This window comes from Heterodontus francisci, chromosome 13 (genome assembly GCF_036365525.1).
Source record: "Heterodontus francisci isolate sHetFra1 chromosome 13, sHetFra1.hap1, whole genome shotgun sequence".
Taxonomy (NCBI): domain Eukaryota; kingdom Metazoa; phylum Chordata; class Chondrichthyes; order Heterodontiformes; family Heterodontidae; genus Heterodontus; species Heterodontus francisci.
In genome coordinates, this window is record NC_090383.1 from 101,401,201 (window position 1) to 101,418,939 (window position 17,739).

At 41.1% G+C, this 17,739-nt stretch overlaps 1 protein-coding gene and 1 long non-coding RNA gene across 2 annotated transcripts in view; one reads left to right on the plus strand and one right to left on the minus strand.

The window, feature by feature from the left end:
• Positions 1-17,739, minus strand: part of LOC137376727 (formin-2-like) — a 411,942-nt gene that overhangs the window by 347,372 nt on the left and 46,831 nt on the right. Inside the window, exons 2-7 of the mRNA XM_068045702.1 lie at positions 15,907-16,085; positions 9,972-10,046; positions 7,999-8,145; positions 3,372-3,535; positions 2,341-3,196; positions 1,510-1,654 (exon numbers count right to left, since the gene is read on the minus strand). Coding sequence (XP_067901803.1) covers positions 1,510-1,654; positions 2,341-3,196; positions 3,372-3,535; positions 7,999-8,145; positions 9,972-10,046; positions 15,907-16,085 — 1,566 coding nt within the window. The remainder of the gene's footprint in view (positions 1-1,509; positions 1,655-2,340; positions 3,197-3,371; positions 3,536-7,998; positions 8,146-9,971; positions 10,047-15,906; positions 16,086-17,739) is intronic.
• LOC137376535 (uncharacterized) lies at positions 3,769-10,302 on the plus strand. The gene is made up of 4 exons (XR_010976271.1): positions 3,769-3,942; positions 4,378-4,545; positions 4,836-5,073; positions 9,718-10,302. It is a non-coding gene; the product is annotated as an uncharacterized lncRNA (long non-coding RNA).

Consider the following 17,739-nt stretch of genomic DNA (forward strand, 5'->3'; position numbering starts at 1 on the left):
TAATCAAACCAAAATATCTGCCTTTAAAATAATCACATTCTTAGGTTGGTAACGTGAACATATATTGTATTTTCACACCATTACTAATTTTCTTTTCTATAGAGAAAAATGAATCCCATGTAGTGATCTGAACAATTTAGATATTTTTGCTTTTGTAGGAACCATTAAAAACGTCTTCACTCAATATAGAAGATTTTCCCCGCTTTTTTTTAAAAAAGTTGATCAGTGCACAGTTGATTTCCAATAGCATGCGGATACCCTACATTCAGCTGTGAAATTCCTGTCAGGCCAGCTACTAGGAGATTCTAACCTGGGCCTGGGGGAAGCTTCCCTGGATTGTAAGTAACACAATTACGATGCAACATTTAAAATGCGGCAGTGTGTAAAAGATAAAAAAAAATTTAAAAAGTTACAGTTGAGAAATCTCAAACTTAAAATTAATGTTCTCGATATGCAATATATTTGGTTATGAATCTGAAATGGGACTTCTCTATCTCCAAGATACCCCCAGCCTTAATCCTTTCCCCCTGCACCAATCACGGATAGACTTCACTGATACCAGCTATGGTGGATCATGATCAATGCTGCTGTTTTAATTGGTTGGCTACCTGCACTGCATTCCTCGAGGGAAAGAGTGGAATTACATTTTAAAAAGCTCACTTCTTTTCCCTTTGTGAGCAATTTGGTTGCTCAAAGTAACTTTTAACATTAATTCTCTACCACCTGTATACAGAGGGGAATCTGCTGTTAGAACCCAATTCAGAATTACTGCTGAGATTACTCTGAGCACAGAATATCAGACTAACCTGTGGTTAGTAAGGGCGAGGCTTGTGCTGTATTGAAATGACTTTACTTGCATCTGTGACTGCTTTTGTGCATCTAACTGCATCCAGCACGCCACTTAGTTTTAGTTTTTAGTTTTAGAGATACAGCACTGAAACAGGCCCTTCGGCCCACCGAGTCTGTGCCGACCATCAACCACCCGTTTATACTAATCCTACACTAATTCCATATTCCTACCACATCCCCACCTGTCCCTATATTTTCCTACCACCTACCTATACTAGGGGCAACTTATAATGGCCAATTAACCTACCACATGCCAAAGACTTGCAGGTTGAGGGGAAACCCACGCAGACACAGGGAGAACTTGCAAACTCCACACAGGCAGTACCCAGAATTGAACCCGGGTCGCTGGAGCTGTGAGGCTGTGGTGCTAACCACTGCGCCACTGTGCCGCCCTAAAGTCCCACTGGACTTTAGCAAAAAGGATGTCAGTGGCTGCACTAGTTTAGCAATGTTGCAGAGGCTGAGCTGACTTTGATACAACTCTGCAGGAACAAATGTGCACTTGACTGCCTCAGATCACCCCAGAACAGACTGGGAAGATGCTGTAAGAAGCGAATAGTGATACAAACCAACATCTTGCCACAACCAACGCAGTTCAACCCCAGCAAAGCAAGTCTTCAAAATGCTTTCCTCCCTCACCCTTCCATCATGTTTGCTCACCTGATTCCACAGACTTCCGCTTTCCTTCTGTCCACGGCTTGGCTGGTGGCCACACAGCCTGAATTCTCCCAGGGATGCGACCTTCCACGTGGTCACGTGACTGGGTTGGTTGGCTGACTGCTGCCCACGTGTACAGCTTGTCTTGCTTTATTAAAGAACAAAACAAAAAAGCAAGCATTACCTTTCAGAAAAGTCTGATGAGGCAAGCAGCTCATCTTTCAAGTGGATTAGAAAACTGATTCACAGACAGGCACTGCTTCATACAAAACATTCTCAAAACCGCACTGCCAATATAGGATAACCACGGTTTGAGGGGGAATTTTATTCAAGTCATGCAAAAATGGCTTTTGCTTCCACCAGTGCTAATCTCTAAATGGATTGCATTTTAGATTTAGATTTTTAGAGATACAGCACTGAAACAGGCCCTTCGGCCCACTGACTCTGTGCCGACCATTAACCACCCATCTATACTAATCCTACACTAACCCCATATTCCTACCACATCCTCACCTGTCCCTATATTCCCCTACGTATACTAGGGGCAATTTATAATGGCCAATTTACCTATCAACCTGCAAGCCTTTTGGCTGTGGGAAGAAACCGGAGCACCCGGAGGAAACCCACGCAGACATAGGGATAACTTGCAAACTCCACACAGGCAGTACCCAGAATTGAACCCGGGTCGCTGGAGCTGTGAGGCTGTGGTGCTAACCACTGCGCCGCCCTAACCCCAATACAAAAAAGGTTAAAAGTGCAAATGGATTTGTCTCTTTTTGACTATATTTCTTCTGCAGTATTACAAGCTATACTACTACAGATTCTAAGTTTTACCTGTCCAAAACTGTCATACGGCACTAGTCTGTCCTCAGTTTGCAGATCGCCAACTTGGATGTTTACGACCTCACCAAGTTTTCGTTGGACAGTTTTCTTCAACTTCAGTAAAGCTAGGTCTGAGTCTGCTTGCCTCAGTTTACACAAAGTCTCCCTGCCACCCCCTTTGGTGTCCTTCCTCACTACCAGCAAGCTGGTGAAAATGTCTGGCACCTTGCCTGCTGAACCAGTAAAAGGGAAGCTGGTATGGGACCAATTACTATTATTACAGTCATCAAGAAACGCATTCCTTATGGGTGCCACATCAGCGATTTCTACTCCGGCTTCAGATACAACCTGATCACATTGATTGATTGATGCAGAGCCAAAAATACCACCAGTACAGCTTCTGCAGTTCAGACTGGGTGGTGCCTGGCCCATTTGTTCTCCCTTCACATCAGTGTCTCTTATATTTGAAGCATTTCCATTTCCACAACTGCCCACCATCCCCTCATCTACGCCATCACAAGTGCCACCTTCATTGTTGTTCAGTTCCAGGTCCCATGCTTTTAACCGTTGTGTGGAGACCAGCTGTTGCAATGCAGTTACTTCAGCTGCTCGTCTACCCTCCCAGTGAAATTCAGTAGGCTTTGAAGAAGCTTTGCCCTTTTGCTCAGCTAAGCAAGAGTCTGAAACAGTATTTTCTGCCATTTCCATTGTATTGTTCAAGATATTCGACAAGTCCAGGCTATTGTTTGCCATCTCACAGGAGGACAGTTCAGTCTGGCCTAGCATTTTATCACGCACATCTACTGGTCCCTTATCACAAACAGACATCCACAATTTTGTCTGGACTTGCAGAATTTCACCACACATCCTTCAACTTTCATTATCCGAGATCAAATATTCTGCTGTCTCGTGTTTCAAACGGTAGAATAATCCTTTGAAGATTTAAAAGATTCCTCAATAATCTTTATAGATCTTTATGTTCCTGTACCAGAAGATTTCCCTCACACCGTACTGCATCACAAGGCTCCCTGCACAATGCTTACAGCATCTGCAGGGCTCGGAGGTGTGCTGCATACAGACCCAAGAGATCAACTTCCAATGTAACTGATCCAGTATTAGAAAACAAGGAGCAAGGTTGCACTAAATCATTAAACAGCCAGGTTGCATCGGCATGCCAATCTTCTCCTGCGTCCAGTTCTGAATTATGCTGACATTAAAACCAGCAGCGACATTCACTGTAAAAACTAGCGCCGTTCAAACTATTTACGCACATCCAAGGACACGGCAAGGTTATTGCAAGTCGAATGCTTACTGGTCAAAGCAGGCAGCAGACCAGTTAGAAAAATCAATTTGCATAAACATGATCAGGATTTAGTGTCTCGTTTCAGTCATGTGGCTGGAGCACCACCATTCTCTTTCACTTTTACACTATAATCCAACCAGCTGAATACTCAGGACTGTTACACAAACAACTCCTCTGTTATAGCAGGTTAACAGTACGTGCTAAGAGTCACAGCACAAACAATGGGATATACTACAGTACAAATGCCAAAGGAGAGGCTGCGTTGTGCATCAAGAAAAAAAAAAGTCAGTCATTGGAACTGTTACGACCAGGTGAGAAAAGGTGTCTAGGGGTCTCTTTCAGCCTTCACGTGGTCTTGCTGTAACAGGGTTTCATTTTAAACAGACTGTTTTCGCTTCCCCTAGGTGAATCCTTGTTCACTGCTTTCCAGTTATAAAGGCACAGAAATGAGCACAAACAGGCTTTCTTGGGTTTAAAGAAAAAAAGTGAAATATTAAAAAACTTAAACTCTAATTCAGTTAATGCCTACAGATACACGCCACGCCAGCATGCAGACGCACATGCAAATAGAGACAGAAAAGAGAAGAAAAATAGTGGAGAGGTTTGATGCAATCTCCGAAGAGGGGTTTTTGTTACTGTGCTTCGAGCTCACTGTACAGTCCTTGCTTGTAGGTAGATCTTGCTTTTCGTTGGGGCCCAGTATTCTTGTTAAACCTTGTTCACTGAAGGAGACTTTTCTTTCTCAGGGCTCATGTGTCTTCAATGGATTCCGAAGCTGGCAAGAATGAGATGAGAGCAGACAGAAGAGGTGGCAGCAAGCCAGCCACGAGAGGTTTGGTCAGTTCCGGAGCAAACAGCTTTGAGTTCAAATTCTCTGTGGCAAGTTCAAATTCAAAACTCAGGTTTCCCAGCAGGTTAGTCATGTGACTGGGGGTGTGACCACATCACTGTGTATTCAGCCATCTTAGCAATCAACCTGGAATGAGAGCTTCACCCTCGATGTCTGTTAATCAAAAGTCCATTGTGGATTAAATTGGAGCAGGGAGTGACCCCTTTGTCCTTTCCAAGTACTGTCTGTTACTATGCAAGTGTCTTTCCAGTCAAGGGTCTGGTGATTTTTTTTAAATTTAAAGTTATTTCTTTACTCCAGTAACAGTTTAAAAATCAATGTTCATGTGGTGAAATTAATGTGCCTTATTCTTAGCAGGTGGGGGTGTGCATGACAGAACACATGTGGGAACTTTGAAAGAACTGACTGATTTGTGACAACATAAATGAGGAAAATACATGGGCCTGGATTTTGTGGTCAGTGAAAAAAGCTTCTCTCAAAGATCTAGCAATTTCTGCAACATGGATTTCACCTTTCCCAACGTTAATTTGAATCTGGCACCAAGTCAAGGGGATCTCCAGGCTTCCAGCAAATGGCCATGACATCAAGCTGGGTAAGCAGCCAATCACATTGAATTATTCTCAGACAGCAAATCAGCAAGTTAAAAATACTGATCAGTCAGCCTTCACTGAGTTTTACAGAGAACAAAAAAAATTGCAACACACACATTAGAAACTGAAATATCAAACAAATGTTTAAAACAGAGAAAAAAGCTATGGAATCATAATGGGAAAAATCTGACATTAGATGCAAAATTAATCTCCCAGGGCCAGAGAGATTGTTCAACAGTAGTTATGGCTTAGTATGCTGTTGAAAACCCAGTTGACCTCAGTTTCTCCATAGTGAAGACAGGTATAGAAAAAGCCCCATCTGTAATTTACACCACCCCATATTATAAGGGTGTTTTTACTGCACAAGTATTACTTAAATTGGGGCATGGATGCATATTTCTGTAATATGAACAGACAGAGGAAGAAAGGTCAAGAGGAGACGATACACAAATACCAATGGTCAACTACACCTTCATAAATCTAAATTAACAAAGCAAGAGGAGGAAGTACATTTCAATCTACATTATCTGTATTTCACACAGTAGTGAAGGATGTGCATCACAACCTTATATTCACAATAAGACAAGCAGGTCCCATGCTTTCAGAGTCACTCAGAGGAAAAATCACCCCTCAAATCCAACACCTATCCAAACCTTAAACTACTTCATCCTAGAGAGAAAGATCAGTGTCAGATCAAATAAGGATTTGAGCTTAGTATTCAAGATGATATTCTAATATAGTACTGGAGGAGTGCTGGATTGTCAAAGATTTTGTTCCTTAAATGAAACATCAAATCGGAGTCCTATCTGCTTGTTCTAAAAAGAGTCACTACACTATTTGGGTAACAGTCCCCTGGTGTCTTGACTACAAGTGGCTTATTCAATTACTACTCCTAAAAAACAAAGCAGACTAATCAATCAATCATTGTTCATGGGGAATCTTTGCATGTAAAATGGCTGCTGTGTTTGTCACAAAAGTCACTATTTAAAAAGTAATGCATTACGTGAAGCACAGAAATGTTTCAATCCAATAAGTTGCTACACAAATACATTTACAAAGCTACAAAAGCACTTTGGGTAAAGGCGAGGCAAAATATTAAGCTTCAGATCATAGATGCAAGACATAGTCACTTATAATAGGTACTGTACAGAACTCAAATGGAGATTAACTCACTGTACCCAACAGTCTTCCACTGAATAGATATTCAAGGGTAGCAGCTGCAAACTTTAAGAGGGTTTTCTTTTGAAGGCACTAATTATGGAGTAGGATTTATTCGTGTGTGGGGTTTTAGTGCGTGTTAACTTCAAGGAGCAATTTTGGTAGAAATCAGCAAAAGCCGACACGTTAATGCTCTCACTCGACATCAATTGATTTTTCTTGTTGCGCTAAACAGCAACCAAAAGGGCTGCTCTCCAAATTCCTACAATTTTCCTTAATCTGTTCAGAGCCTGTATTGCAGAACAAAGACAGCATGTACTGAGACATGCAGGGCAGTGACAAAACAAAGAACAGCAAGGGAAATGCAGAAAAATCCCAAGTTGCCCTGATACGCTATAAACGGACGCATGCGGATATGTCAGACACATGCTGCCGTTGAAAGCAAGGCCAGTTATGTTGCTTAAATAATGAATACCTATACTTCAGGAGGCAGAGCTCAAGTCTGAAAGGACAACATTGTTAAAACGTGAACTTTGTATTGGGATTATGTACTCAGGATCAGCACGTTACCAGCAGGATTACTGACATTTACAATAGTTGCTGGCGTTCAACCGATTGGCATGGCATCAAACTGCAAAGTTTTATGTTGGTTTATTTTTAATGCATAAAAAATATGAGCAACGGGCCAAGGTTAAAATGTCAAAAGTGCTTTCATCTGGATTCTCATTTAATACTCTAGCCATGGCCCACACTTCAAAAAGTGGGCTTGAATACCTCAACCGAACTCAGTTGATTCTCTAGTGGAAAGAATTGTTCTCGGACATGTGAAATCTTGTACCCTGAAACAGCTAACAAACCTAGTCATTTATACAATGTTTGTATATATGATCAAAACTGCAGAAGCCCAGATCTGGGATGTGATGCACCTTATTCCATATAAAATGGCTGCTAACAAATGTTGGGAGTGAAAGTGATCTACGTCAGCAGCACAAATTGGGCTTGGGGCGAGTTGGCAGCAGATTTTTCATCACACACCTGATTTTCTTTCCATTGAAGTTCACAGAATAATAGTTAACTCTTTTTCAAGGCTCATCTCCTAGTCTCTCTGTCCCTTTTACTTGGTTTGAAATTAAAAATCTGGGCAATAATATTCAAGTAAATAGAGAAGAAAAACTGGCACTGTGAAAAAAAAAAAATCGGCTGCAAGGCAATTTCATCTCGACTAGATTTTACAGCCATGCAATGCATTGATCTAGGGGTAAACTGCATTTTAGCAGAAGTTCTTGTACTTTTTTAAAAAAAAAATTCATTCATGGGATGTGGGTGTCGCTGGCCAGGCCAGGATTTATTGCCCATCCCTAATTGCCCTTGAGAAGTTGGTGGTGAGCTGCCTTCTTGAACCGCTGCAGTCCATGTGGGGTAGGTACACCCACAGTGCTGTTTTTATCGGCTTCGAAGCAGTTAGATACAACGGAGTGGCTTGCTAAGCCATTTCAGAGGGCATGCAAGAGTCAACCACACTGCTGTGGGTCTGAGTCACATGTAGGCCAGACCAGGTAAGGACAGCAGATTTCCTTCCCTAAAGGACATTAGCAAACCAGATGGGTTGTTACAACAATCGACAATGGTTTCATGGCCATTAGACTAGCTTTTTTAATTCCAGATTTATTAATTGAATTCAAATTCCACCTTCTTCTGTGGTAGGATTTGAACCCAGATTCCCAGAGCAATACCCTGGGGTCTCTGGGTTACTAGTCCAGTGACAATACCACTACGCCACCACCTCCCCTCAATGCATTGTCTGCCAACACCAAAGTGTTATACCAGCCAATAGTCCAAACAGTGAAGTATACATTCCCAGAAAGTTCCTGGAGGTTCTTCTCATATGGGCTAACTCGACAGAAAGAAAACCAATGCTATTGGCACATGCAAGGATTAGCATTACCACATTCACCATGAACCATAGAAAAATTACAGCACAGAAGGAGGCCATTCAGCCAGTCGTGTCCATACCGGCCGAACAAACTAGCTGCCCAATCTAATCCCACCTTCCAGGTTACTGCTCTTCAGGTGCAGATCCAGGTACCTTTTAAAAGAATTGAGGGTTTCTGCCTCCACCACCGTTCCTGATGGTGAATTCCAGACACCCACCACCCTCTGGGTGAAAGTTTTTCCTCATGTCCCCTCTAATCCTTTTACCAATCACCTTAAATCAGTGTCCCCTGGAAATTGACCTCTCCACTAGGGGAAACAGGTCCTTCCTGTCTACTCTATCTAGGCCCTTCATAATTTTGTACATGAATGAGGGAGACACCTTAAAAAGGCATCAAGGACTTTTTTTAAAAATGCATTTATATTCCGTTTGTCATGACCATCTCAATGTGCTTTACAGACAAAGTGCTTTTGATGTACAGTCACTGTTGTAATGTAAGAAACATGGCAGCCAAGCTGCACACAGCAAACATCCACAAACAGTAATGGGATAATGATCGGATAACTTTTAAAAAAAAAAAAGTGATGTTGATTGAGGGATAAATATTAGCCAGGACACCACAGAGTACTCCCCTGCTCTTCTTCAAAATAATGCTATGGGAACTTTTACATCTGCCCAAGCAGGCAGCTGGGACTTCAGTTTGAAGATAGCATCTCCTTGATTTTTGTGCTCAAGCCGTGGAGTGGGACTTCAACTTGGGACCTTGTGACTCAGAGGCGGGAACTTAAGGGTGGGGGCGGGGAAAGCAGTGGGCAAGGGAGAAGTTTGGTTGGGAGTTGCCAGATAGTGGAGGCTTCTCAGGCAAGCTCCTAGATCCAGGAGGTAGGTGTGAAGGCACTTAACCTCTGAATCCACCAAGTCTTCACCTCAAGGAAGCTGCCAACCCACACTCAGGAAACTCAGCCGACAGTAATTAAAGTTGAAAAGTAAAATGACAATGAGGCTCAAAGCCCCATTATTATAAAGTTCTAACCCATCTCCTCAGAGCAGGTTGGCTGTCCACCCAACTTCTGGCCTCAGTTAAAGCCAGAAATGGGCACGTTTGGGTCAGGAAACAGATTTCTTAGACTTTAACCACATCATTCAACCTGACCTAATTGCACCCTATTTTTAGGTTAAACTCCAGTCCATTATTTTATGAGGAAATTAAACCACCAAATAATTCATTTCCTTTATTCTTCAAAGTAATATTCGTGTTAGATATAAAACAAGCTGTACATCACAAAATTGCATACATTTTACTTTACACTGCATCTATTCTAAAATGACAAAATTTGAACATTTATTATGTCAAGTAAAATGTCCCAAACACAAACATCTATGAATGGCCCAAAGCAACTTTCAAGATTGGCACTGGGTATAAATTTTCATGCAAATTGATCAACATGTGCTAATGTATGTAAATTGATTCTGTCTTGTCTTATTTCAAGGTATCACAAGTTCCTGTTTGACTAAACATTATTCATACAGTCTATATTTACCATTTTATTCTCAGCTCGACAGATGGGACAAAGTTAAAAACCATGGTCAAAAACAACTCAACAAAGCATCTCCCTTCAGAATTGCACATTCATTCCGATTCCAAATTTTTATATTCACTTCCACAACAGCTGCTCGTTTCTTACATTTGAGATGGCTCAAGTCTTTATGACCATTCATTGGCTAGCAGAGGCCTACTTGTGCAAGCTATGCAAAATTTCCATCCGTTCTCGATCTCTCACAGTTCTTTGGTGCCCAGCGGTGTCTCACCATGATGGAGTATGAGTAGAGTACAGCCTTGTTTTCAACACTTCTAGCTAAGCTAAAGTTTGAACTTAGTTCCATCTAAAAGACAAATACCTGTGCATGACTGAGTGTTGCAGAGTGGCACACTCCAAGTTCCAGGACTACAGCTGAGGGATTCACTAAAGCTTGCAGCAATCGCCACAAAAGGCTCAATTGAGAAAGGACACTGTCTAAGACCCTCCTTGTATAGTAAACCCAGGGGCCGGAACTCATGTAAATCCCTCAGTCAGGTTGTATGTTTAACATGAAATGTATATTGTAAATATAACCTGTAACAGCAAGTGTTGAGACACCAAGGTGCCACATACAGTACTGAAAGAAATTGAACTGTATTGCATTTATGTAATGTTAAATTTGAACTGATATGTAAATGTACTTTTATAAATTTTATGAATGAAGTTTTGTTTTCCAAAAACCTGCGCTTTATAATATTTTATTAGTTATACCAATATTAATTTCAGAGCAATCCTGGTTCTGAAGCTAGGTTATTAGATGCTTAACTGACAATTTATGGCTGATGTAAACTTGCTGCATAGTTCCAAAATCACAATAGAAGAGAGTGAGCATATACCTAGCATCGAGAATTTTAACAAAAGTACTTTGATGCTTAGCTTGACACTAAAGAAAAGCTATTTCTCCAGGGAGTGAAACAAGCTCACACTGTCACATGTAGCACAAATTACAATGTCTGATAAAACAGAAACCACTTGTATTAGAATTGTGATCCCATCACTAGTTGAAAAAAATCAAAATGTCTACTTCATAATCTAGACCTTCAAAAAGAAAGGAAATATCTGACTATATGAGCAATCTTATTCACACTGAACAGTACATGCCAGTAAAAGAAATTCACCAAGTGCTTTGCTAAACAAGCACTGGCAAAACAATGGTTATCAATGCAAGCAGCTCACAAACACGCAAATCCAGAGCTCCAAACAGTTCCGACAGTATCATTAGAACCAGTGACAGCAGAAAACCCTCAGTTAGGCTCCTCTTTTCAAATACCAGCTGACAGTTGGAAGCTTTAAGTCATTGTGCCATATTTAGTCCTCCTTTTTATATCAATAATTCCTGCTTTTCAGACTCCAAACCAAAGCCTCTCATTGAAAAAAAAGGAGGTAAAAAAAATTCAGATCTTAAATGATCTGATGAAAACAAATTAAGGAAAAAAAGGATTAAACTTTCCTTTGCAGAAATCAACAGACCATGGAAATCAATATAATAGCCCTGAAGCCTTAACTTCTGGAGCAGAATATTAGCTTTTCAAAAAGAAACAGCTGCCAACAGGAGGTCTGTTTCTGGACATTCTCTTGTCTCCAAAGTATGTTCAGTCAACAAACAGAGTGTATGAAGTTTGACTTTGTTGGTGAGGTCTCCAGGTATACTGTCCTGCAAATTGAAGTACCTCTGTGGCAGATCCCCAGGTGAGGAGTCAGATTAAGTGAGCACAAGTCCCTTCTTATTTGGGAGCTTCATGACTTGGCAAGTTGAAGCTACTCTGGGCATTGCTGCCAAGACATTCTGGCTGTTTTTGAAGTACTCGCCACTTTGTCATAGGAAAGGAAGTTCTAGTATTTAGTCTAGCAGGAACCTCAAAAAATCTTCAACTTTACATTCTCAAAGAACAGAATACCTTGCTTAATGGCCTGCACCAAATATACCTATAGTGGACTATTGAGCTCAAACATTATTGCCAATCTAGAGCAAAGGTTTTGACTGTATCTATACTTGTAGAGCTATTTATGCAAATACAAAATCAAGCCACCGTACTTGACAGAACACTACACTGATTTGGAAAATACCTTCAAAGCAAACATCCAGATCAGCTATTTCACCTTTTCTAGAGGTTCCAGAGACAAAGTGTGTCCTTACTTGCAAGACAGCAAGTAGGATAAGGTAAGGAGTTGCGTGAAGTCAAAAAAAAGCTGCCAACAGAAAGCCATTAAATTAGAACAAGTAATGTGTTTTTAAAAAGAAAGATACTGGACTCTTGGAATAAGCGGTATCATGTCAGATTTCCAAGCTGCTTCTCGCTGGTTTCCTTCCCTTTCTTACAGGGCTATATTTGATATAGGACACACTTGAGGGCTGAGGAAGGAGGGAAACAAGGGAAAAATGAAATGTTTAATTGTATGTGAAACCCGGGTCTTTATATGTACAGAAAGGAAGTGAAAGATATTCCAGATTGTGCATAATGATACCAATGAATGTTTGGAAATCACTCTAGTCCCATAGTCTTGCTGCTTGCCTCATCATCTGTGTACCAAGGCCTACTTTTACCACTTGTGATGCCAACACTAAACTATTTAAAGCGAATGTATCCTTTAGGATATCCCAATCAGAAGGTCAAGGCACAAGCTTCCATTGATACTCTGATCTGATTGCATCATTTTCTGTTTCGGTTCCTAACTTGTGGCAAACACTCAGGTCAGTTAAAACCTATAGAGAGAGCACAGACGAGACATTTCGGGTGGAACCCGCCATCAGAATGGGATAACACTGCAGATGAACAGCATTTTAAAAAACAGAAAAAGACGACGGTAGGAAAACAAAAACACAACAGATCCTCACAGAGGAAAAAAATAGCATGACCCGTAATGTGCTTAAGCAGAGAACAGGAGATAGTAGAACAGAAGTGACCTTAGCACATAAATGTCAATTCCGCAAGCAGGTTCTGACTGACCTGATGAGTATCCTCGTGGCTTTTCCTGGTTTTAGAACCAGTTTAGTGAATAGGATAAAAAAAATCAAGTCCCTGTTGACTCAAATTCCTCCTGCCTGGTTTGAATTATGGATAGTTTCAAAAAAGATGATATTTATTCTGCATTTAAGGTAACCGGAACCCAATAGTAATGTCAACTTAGACATTATAAAAATATTATTGAAACCCCATTGTATTCATTACCCTCACTCGCATACCTTGCCTTCCCTGTGCTTCCTCATCCTGCAAAAAGTTACGTTATAGACCTTTCAGGACTAGGCCAGTGCGAGTGTTGCATGTCACCTAGTGTGGCAGCAGTGAAAATAAGCACAACGCTGACAGTTGTCCCTGCTTCTGCATGTTAGTATGTGAGAAAGGGTGAAGAGGAGACTTGCTTGATTTGTATCTTGGCAATTGCTACTACTCCATAAACCAATACTCTCACTTTTGAATTGTTCATAATTAAATATATGCACCAGCTTTAATTGTAGCTTTCCTCAACATTTAATTCCAGCATTAGTGCAGCTGAGATACCAATCAAAAATTGCACAAGGCTACAGTGAGATACTCGTTGTATTCACCCAGACTTTCCTGGCGACTTGTAAATGACATCAGCACTGGCGAGATCCTTAAGCAAAGCAAAGAGGAAATTATGGAGTCAGCGATTTACCCCATCACTCAATTTGTTTTGGTCTTTTGCACTGCTCCAGTTGGAAACTGATTTTCATAGCTTCTCCCCCACTTAAAACAATGGCGAGAATGATTTTTCCACAGTGCTGCCACTTAAGGCTTAGAAACTACTGGAGTTGGTGGTCTGGTAGCAGTAAGAGTTTCAGCTGATTGATCGTTATGTTAAATTTGCTCACTTAAATATAGGCCAGTGAACAGGCTTGAGCACAGAGTATAATAAAAGCAAAATACTGCAGATGCTGGAAATCGGAAATACAAACAAGAAATGCTGAAAATACTCAGCAGGTCTGGCAGCATCTGTGGAGAGAGAAGCAGAGTTAATGTTTCAGGTCAGTGACCCTTCTTCAGAATTGACAAATATTAGAAATGTAAAAGATTTTAAGCAAGTAAATCGTGGGGGGGGGGCAAGAGATAACAAAAAAGAGGTGTTGATAGGACAAGGTCACAGAGAATAACTGACCAGAAGGTCATGGAGCAAAGGCAAATGGTATGTCAATGGTGTGCTGAAAGACAAGGCCTTAGTACAGAGAGGGTGTGAATCAACTATAAAGCACGAAGCACTCCAAGCGCTACATTCAAAAAGTGTTTTAAGAACAGTAAAGTGGGTAGGCACAGTAGAAATAAAGTAAACACATTAAAAAACCTAAAATAAAATAACCAAATAAAAAAGACCAAAAGAAAAAAATTTAAAAATAGCTAAACATAAAAAGGGGGGTCCAGTCATGCTCTGAAATTATTGAACTCAATGTTCAGTCCTGCAGGCTGTACTGTGCCTAATCGGTAAATGAGATGCTGTTCCTCGGGGGGTGTTGAAACAGCAAGGAACCGGAAGCTCGGGGTCATGCTTTCGGACTTGGCAGAGGTGTTCCACAAAGCGGTCACCCAATCTGCGTTTGGTCTCCCCAATGTAGAGCAGCGAGTACAGTATACTAAATTGAAAGTACAAGTAAATCGCTGCTTCACCTGAAAGGAGTGTTTGGGGCCTTGGATAGTGAGGAGAGGAGGGAGGAGGTAAATGGGCAGGTATTACACCTCCTTCGATTTCAGGGAAGGTGCAGAGTTGGTGGGGGTAATGGAGGAGTGGATAAGGGTGTAGCGGAGGGAACAATCCCTTCGGAATGCTGACAGGGGAAGGGAAGGGAAGATGCGTTTGGTAGTGGCATCACACTGGATGTGGCAGAGGATGATCCTTTGGATGTGGAGGCTGGTGGGGTGGAAAGTGAGGACAAGGGGAACCCTGTTGCAGTTCTGGGAGGGAGTGGAAGGGGTGAGGGTAGAGGTGTGGGAAATGGGCCAGACACGTTTGAGGGCCCTGTCAACCACAGTGGGGGGGGGGGGGGGGGGGGAATCCTCGGTTGAGGAAAATGGAAGACATAAATTTTTTTTAATGTTTGTGCTTGGAGTGCTTTATGCTTTACAGTCTTTTCACACCCTCACTGCACTAACACTTCGTCTTTCAGCACACCATTAACATACCATTTGCCTTTGCTCCATGACCTTCTGGTCAGTTATTCTCGGTGACCTTGTCCCATAAACATCTCTTTTGTTATCTCTTGCCCCACTCCTGCTTTACTTGCTTAAAATCTTTTATATTCTAATATTTGTCAATTCTGAAGAAGGGTCACTGACCTGAAACGTTACCATCTGTGGAGAGAGAAGCAGAGTTGCCAGACCCGCTGAGTATTTCCAACATTTCTTGTTTTTATTTGAGCACATACTCAAATTCACGAGACTTTGATAACGTGGTCCATTGACAGAGATCAACAAGGTGGGAATAGCACCTTTGATAAGTGCCATAATTCAGCTTTGCATAAAAATAGGTTTTAAGACTTGACATCGTTACCCTCCTTTATATATTGGGCAAATCACTTGGGGTGGGGGTGGTGGTGGGAAATGGGAGGGCGGGGAGAAACCTTGGTCTCCTTCAAACTCCTATCTAATGCAGCACCCAACTTGGCAACAGAGAAGAATTATTACATCATTGTATATTTTTGGGTTGCCAACATTGGTTGAACATATTCCTGGAGGTTTCACCACATGACCTCACACCTCCAACTGCCCCACCCAGCAAACCGCCCCCCCCCCCCTTAATAAAGGCAAGTGTTCAAAGCAAATTCAAAAAAAAAAAAATTCTTTAAATATTCCTACAATTCTCCTCCCAGGGTTGCTTGCAGCAGTGTCCAGGAGACCAATCTTTAAATGCTGCAGACTCCAGGGCAAACCTGCAGGGTCCACAACCCTATTTTATATATGCATAGATACATAAATCGTGGCAAGCCCTTGATTTGTAAATTGCTATCATACATTAAAACTCCAAGCTTGTACATTTCAATCGAATGGTGCAGTAATTCACACATGCAGCAGCTCCCACCACCACATATTACATTGGAACTAAATTTCTATCCAACAAGAAATGAGGAGATAAATTTCCTGACAACTTTAATTCAGAGATGACCAGATTCAGTATGAATCCTACACGAATGAATGAAGAAAAAAAAAAAGACTCACATCAAACTTAGCAGTGGCTTGTGGTACTTCTCCACAAAATTGTTCTCTGAAGCAGTCCCCGAATGGAAGTAGCAAACCCATGGCCAGAATACGAGAGCAAAGTTTCTCTGCTTCCTCATGTTCGCTTGCAAGCTGCACCTTTTCCTGTTGTCCAAAAAGCTTTTCCAGTAAGGTTCTCCCTGTTTGAGAAAAAAAGATTTGAAGTGCATGTTCAGAGAAGAATTAAGAAGTCTCAGAAACAGAGAACATGAGCACTTACTTAATGTGCCAAATTTGCAAGATAATGCTGTGTTGAGGGGACTGGATGGCGAGGTGTATGTTCCCACCAGTTCAGTTGTGAAAAGCAGCACAAAGCACAGGAGCTGCAGCCCTCAGTAGATTAGATGGTCATCCACAAGTGAACATTTACTCAATAATACTTTTGCCCAGCAAAATACTCAATTTACATTGATATTAGTGCATGAAATATGACTTTTTTAGCATTAAATGTAGAACCTAGCTTAAGGGGTACCTTTTTGTGAGGAAGGGGAGAAATGTCATATGTTGGGACATTAGCGTACCACATATATAAGAGAACATTCTATTACTGGATCTATGTCATTCTCTAGCTCTTGGAAATGTATTATTTATATGAAACCATCACACGTTGAATTGCATTTTAATATTAAAGATCCAACAGGACAGCCAACTTGCCAGCATTGAGTAGACTATAAATCAAGCCTCACCCTTTTCCAAACAAGTCCATTTTAAAATCTATGCTTCACACAGGGTACTAAGTCACTGTGAAGCTGATTTTGAGGTGGAGCTCCCTCATTGTTTTACAGCATCTATTTTAATTTGATTCAAGAATCTAACACAGTTGTCTTGAGATCCAAATGGCCCATCAATGCCAAGACTTGACATGAGAATGCAGCAGGATTAATAACAGATTTTAATTACTGTGTATGGCAAATGGTTACAATTTGATGCTGTATAGCACGTGGGTTTAAGCTGGGAACTGGGGAAGGGGTGGTCTAAATATCTAACTCGATTCAAAGCATATTCACAACTCTCGTAACATTGTCCTGCTCAAAACAGTGAACAATGCAAGGTATTTTGAAATTGGTGTGTCACCTAATTGCTGCAACCCTTGGGTGAATTATGGAGATCTTAAAAAGGTCAACTGGAAGTCAGAATAACTGAGCTAAAAATAACTGGTTTCAAGTTTAAAATACTTTTCAGTGCGACTCCTTAGTGTCAATTAGAAGCCATATTTAAGTGTTCTGAGATTTATGCAATTTCTGGTGACTTCAGTTTTACTGTCTTGCAACTTTGTCTCAACTGTTGTTTGTTTTTGTACATAGTGACGAGAATCGTGGTAGCCAAAAGCAAGATCATAAAGACCCTCGTCTCAGATCATGTGCTCTGAACTTGAAAAGAATCAGCAAATTAGCATAAATGCTGCCCTTTGCACATCTATAAACATCAGTCCTGTTCAATTGAGCTAAGGCTGCTGAGTCAGATGTGAATTTCCATCACTTTCAAATGCTGCCAACAGGTCCTTGTTTCGACAGCTTTTGTTTCATCGGCATTAGGGTGCTTGCATTTTGCATGAACCCTTTTGTGGTGCTCTTTTCTCAAATACAATACTTCCAACTCATTTGCCAACTTTAGATCCCCTTGACGTTCAGATGGCACAGTGCAACTGCAATGAGCCATCCTTTCCCCCCTCAACAAAAATCATGTACAAGATCCATTAGTAAATGCAGTGGAAAAACTTGCATTTATACAGTATCTTACATGACTTCACAATGTCCCAAAGCACTTTACAGCCAATTAAATACTTTTGAACTG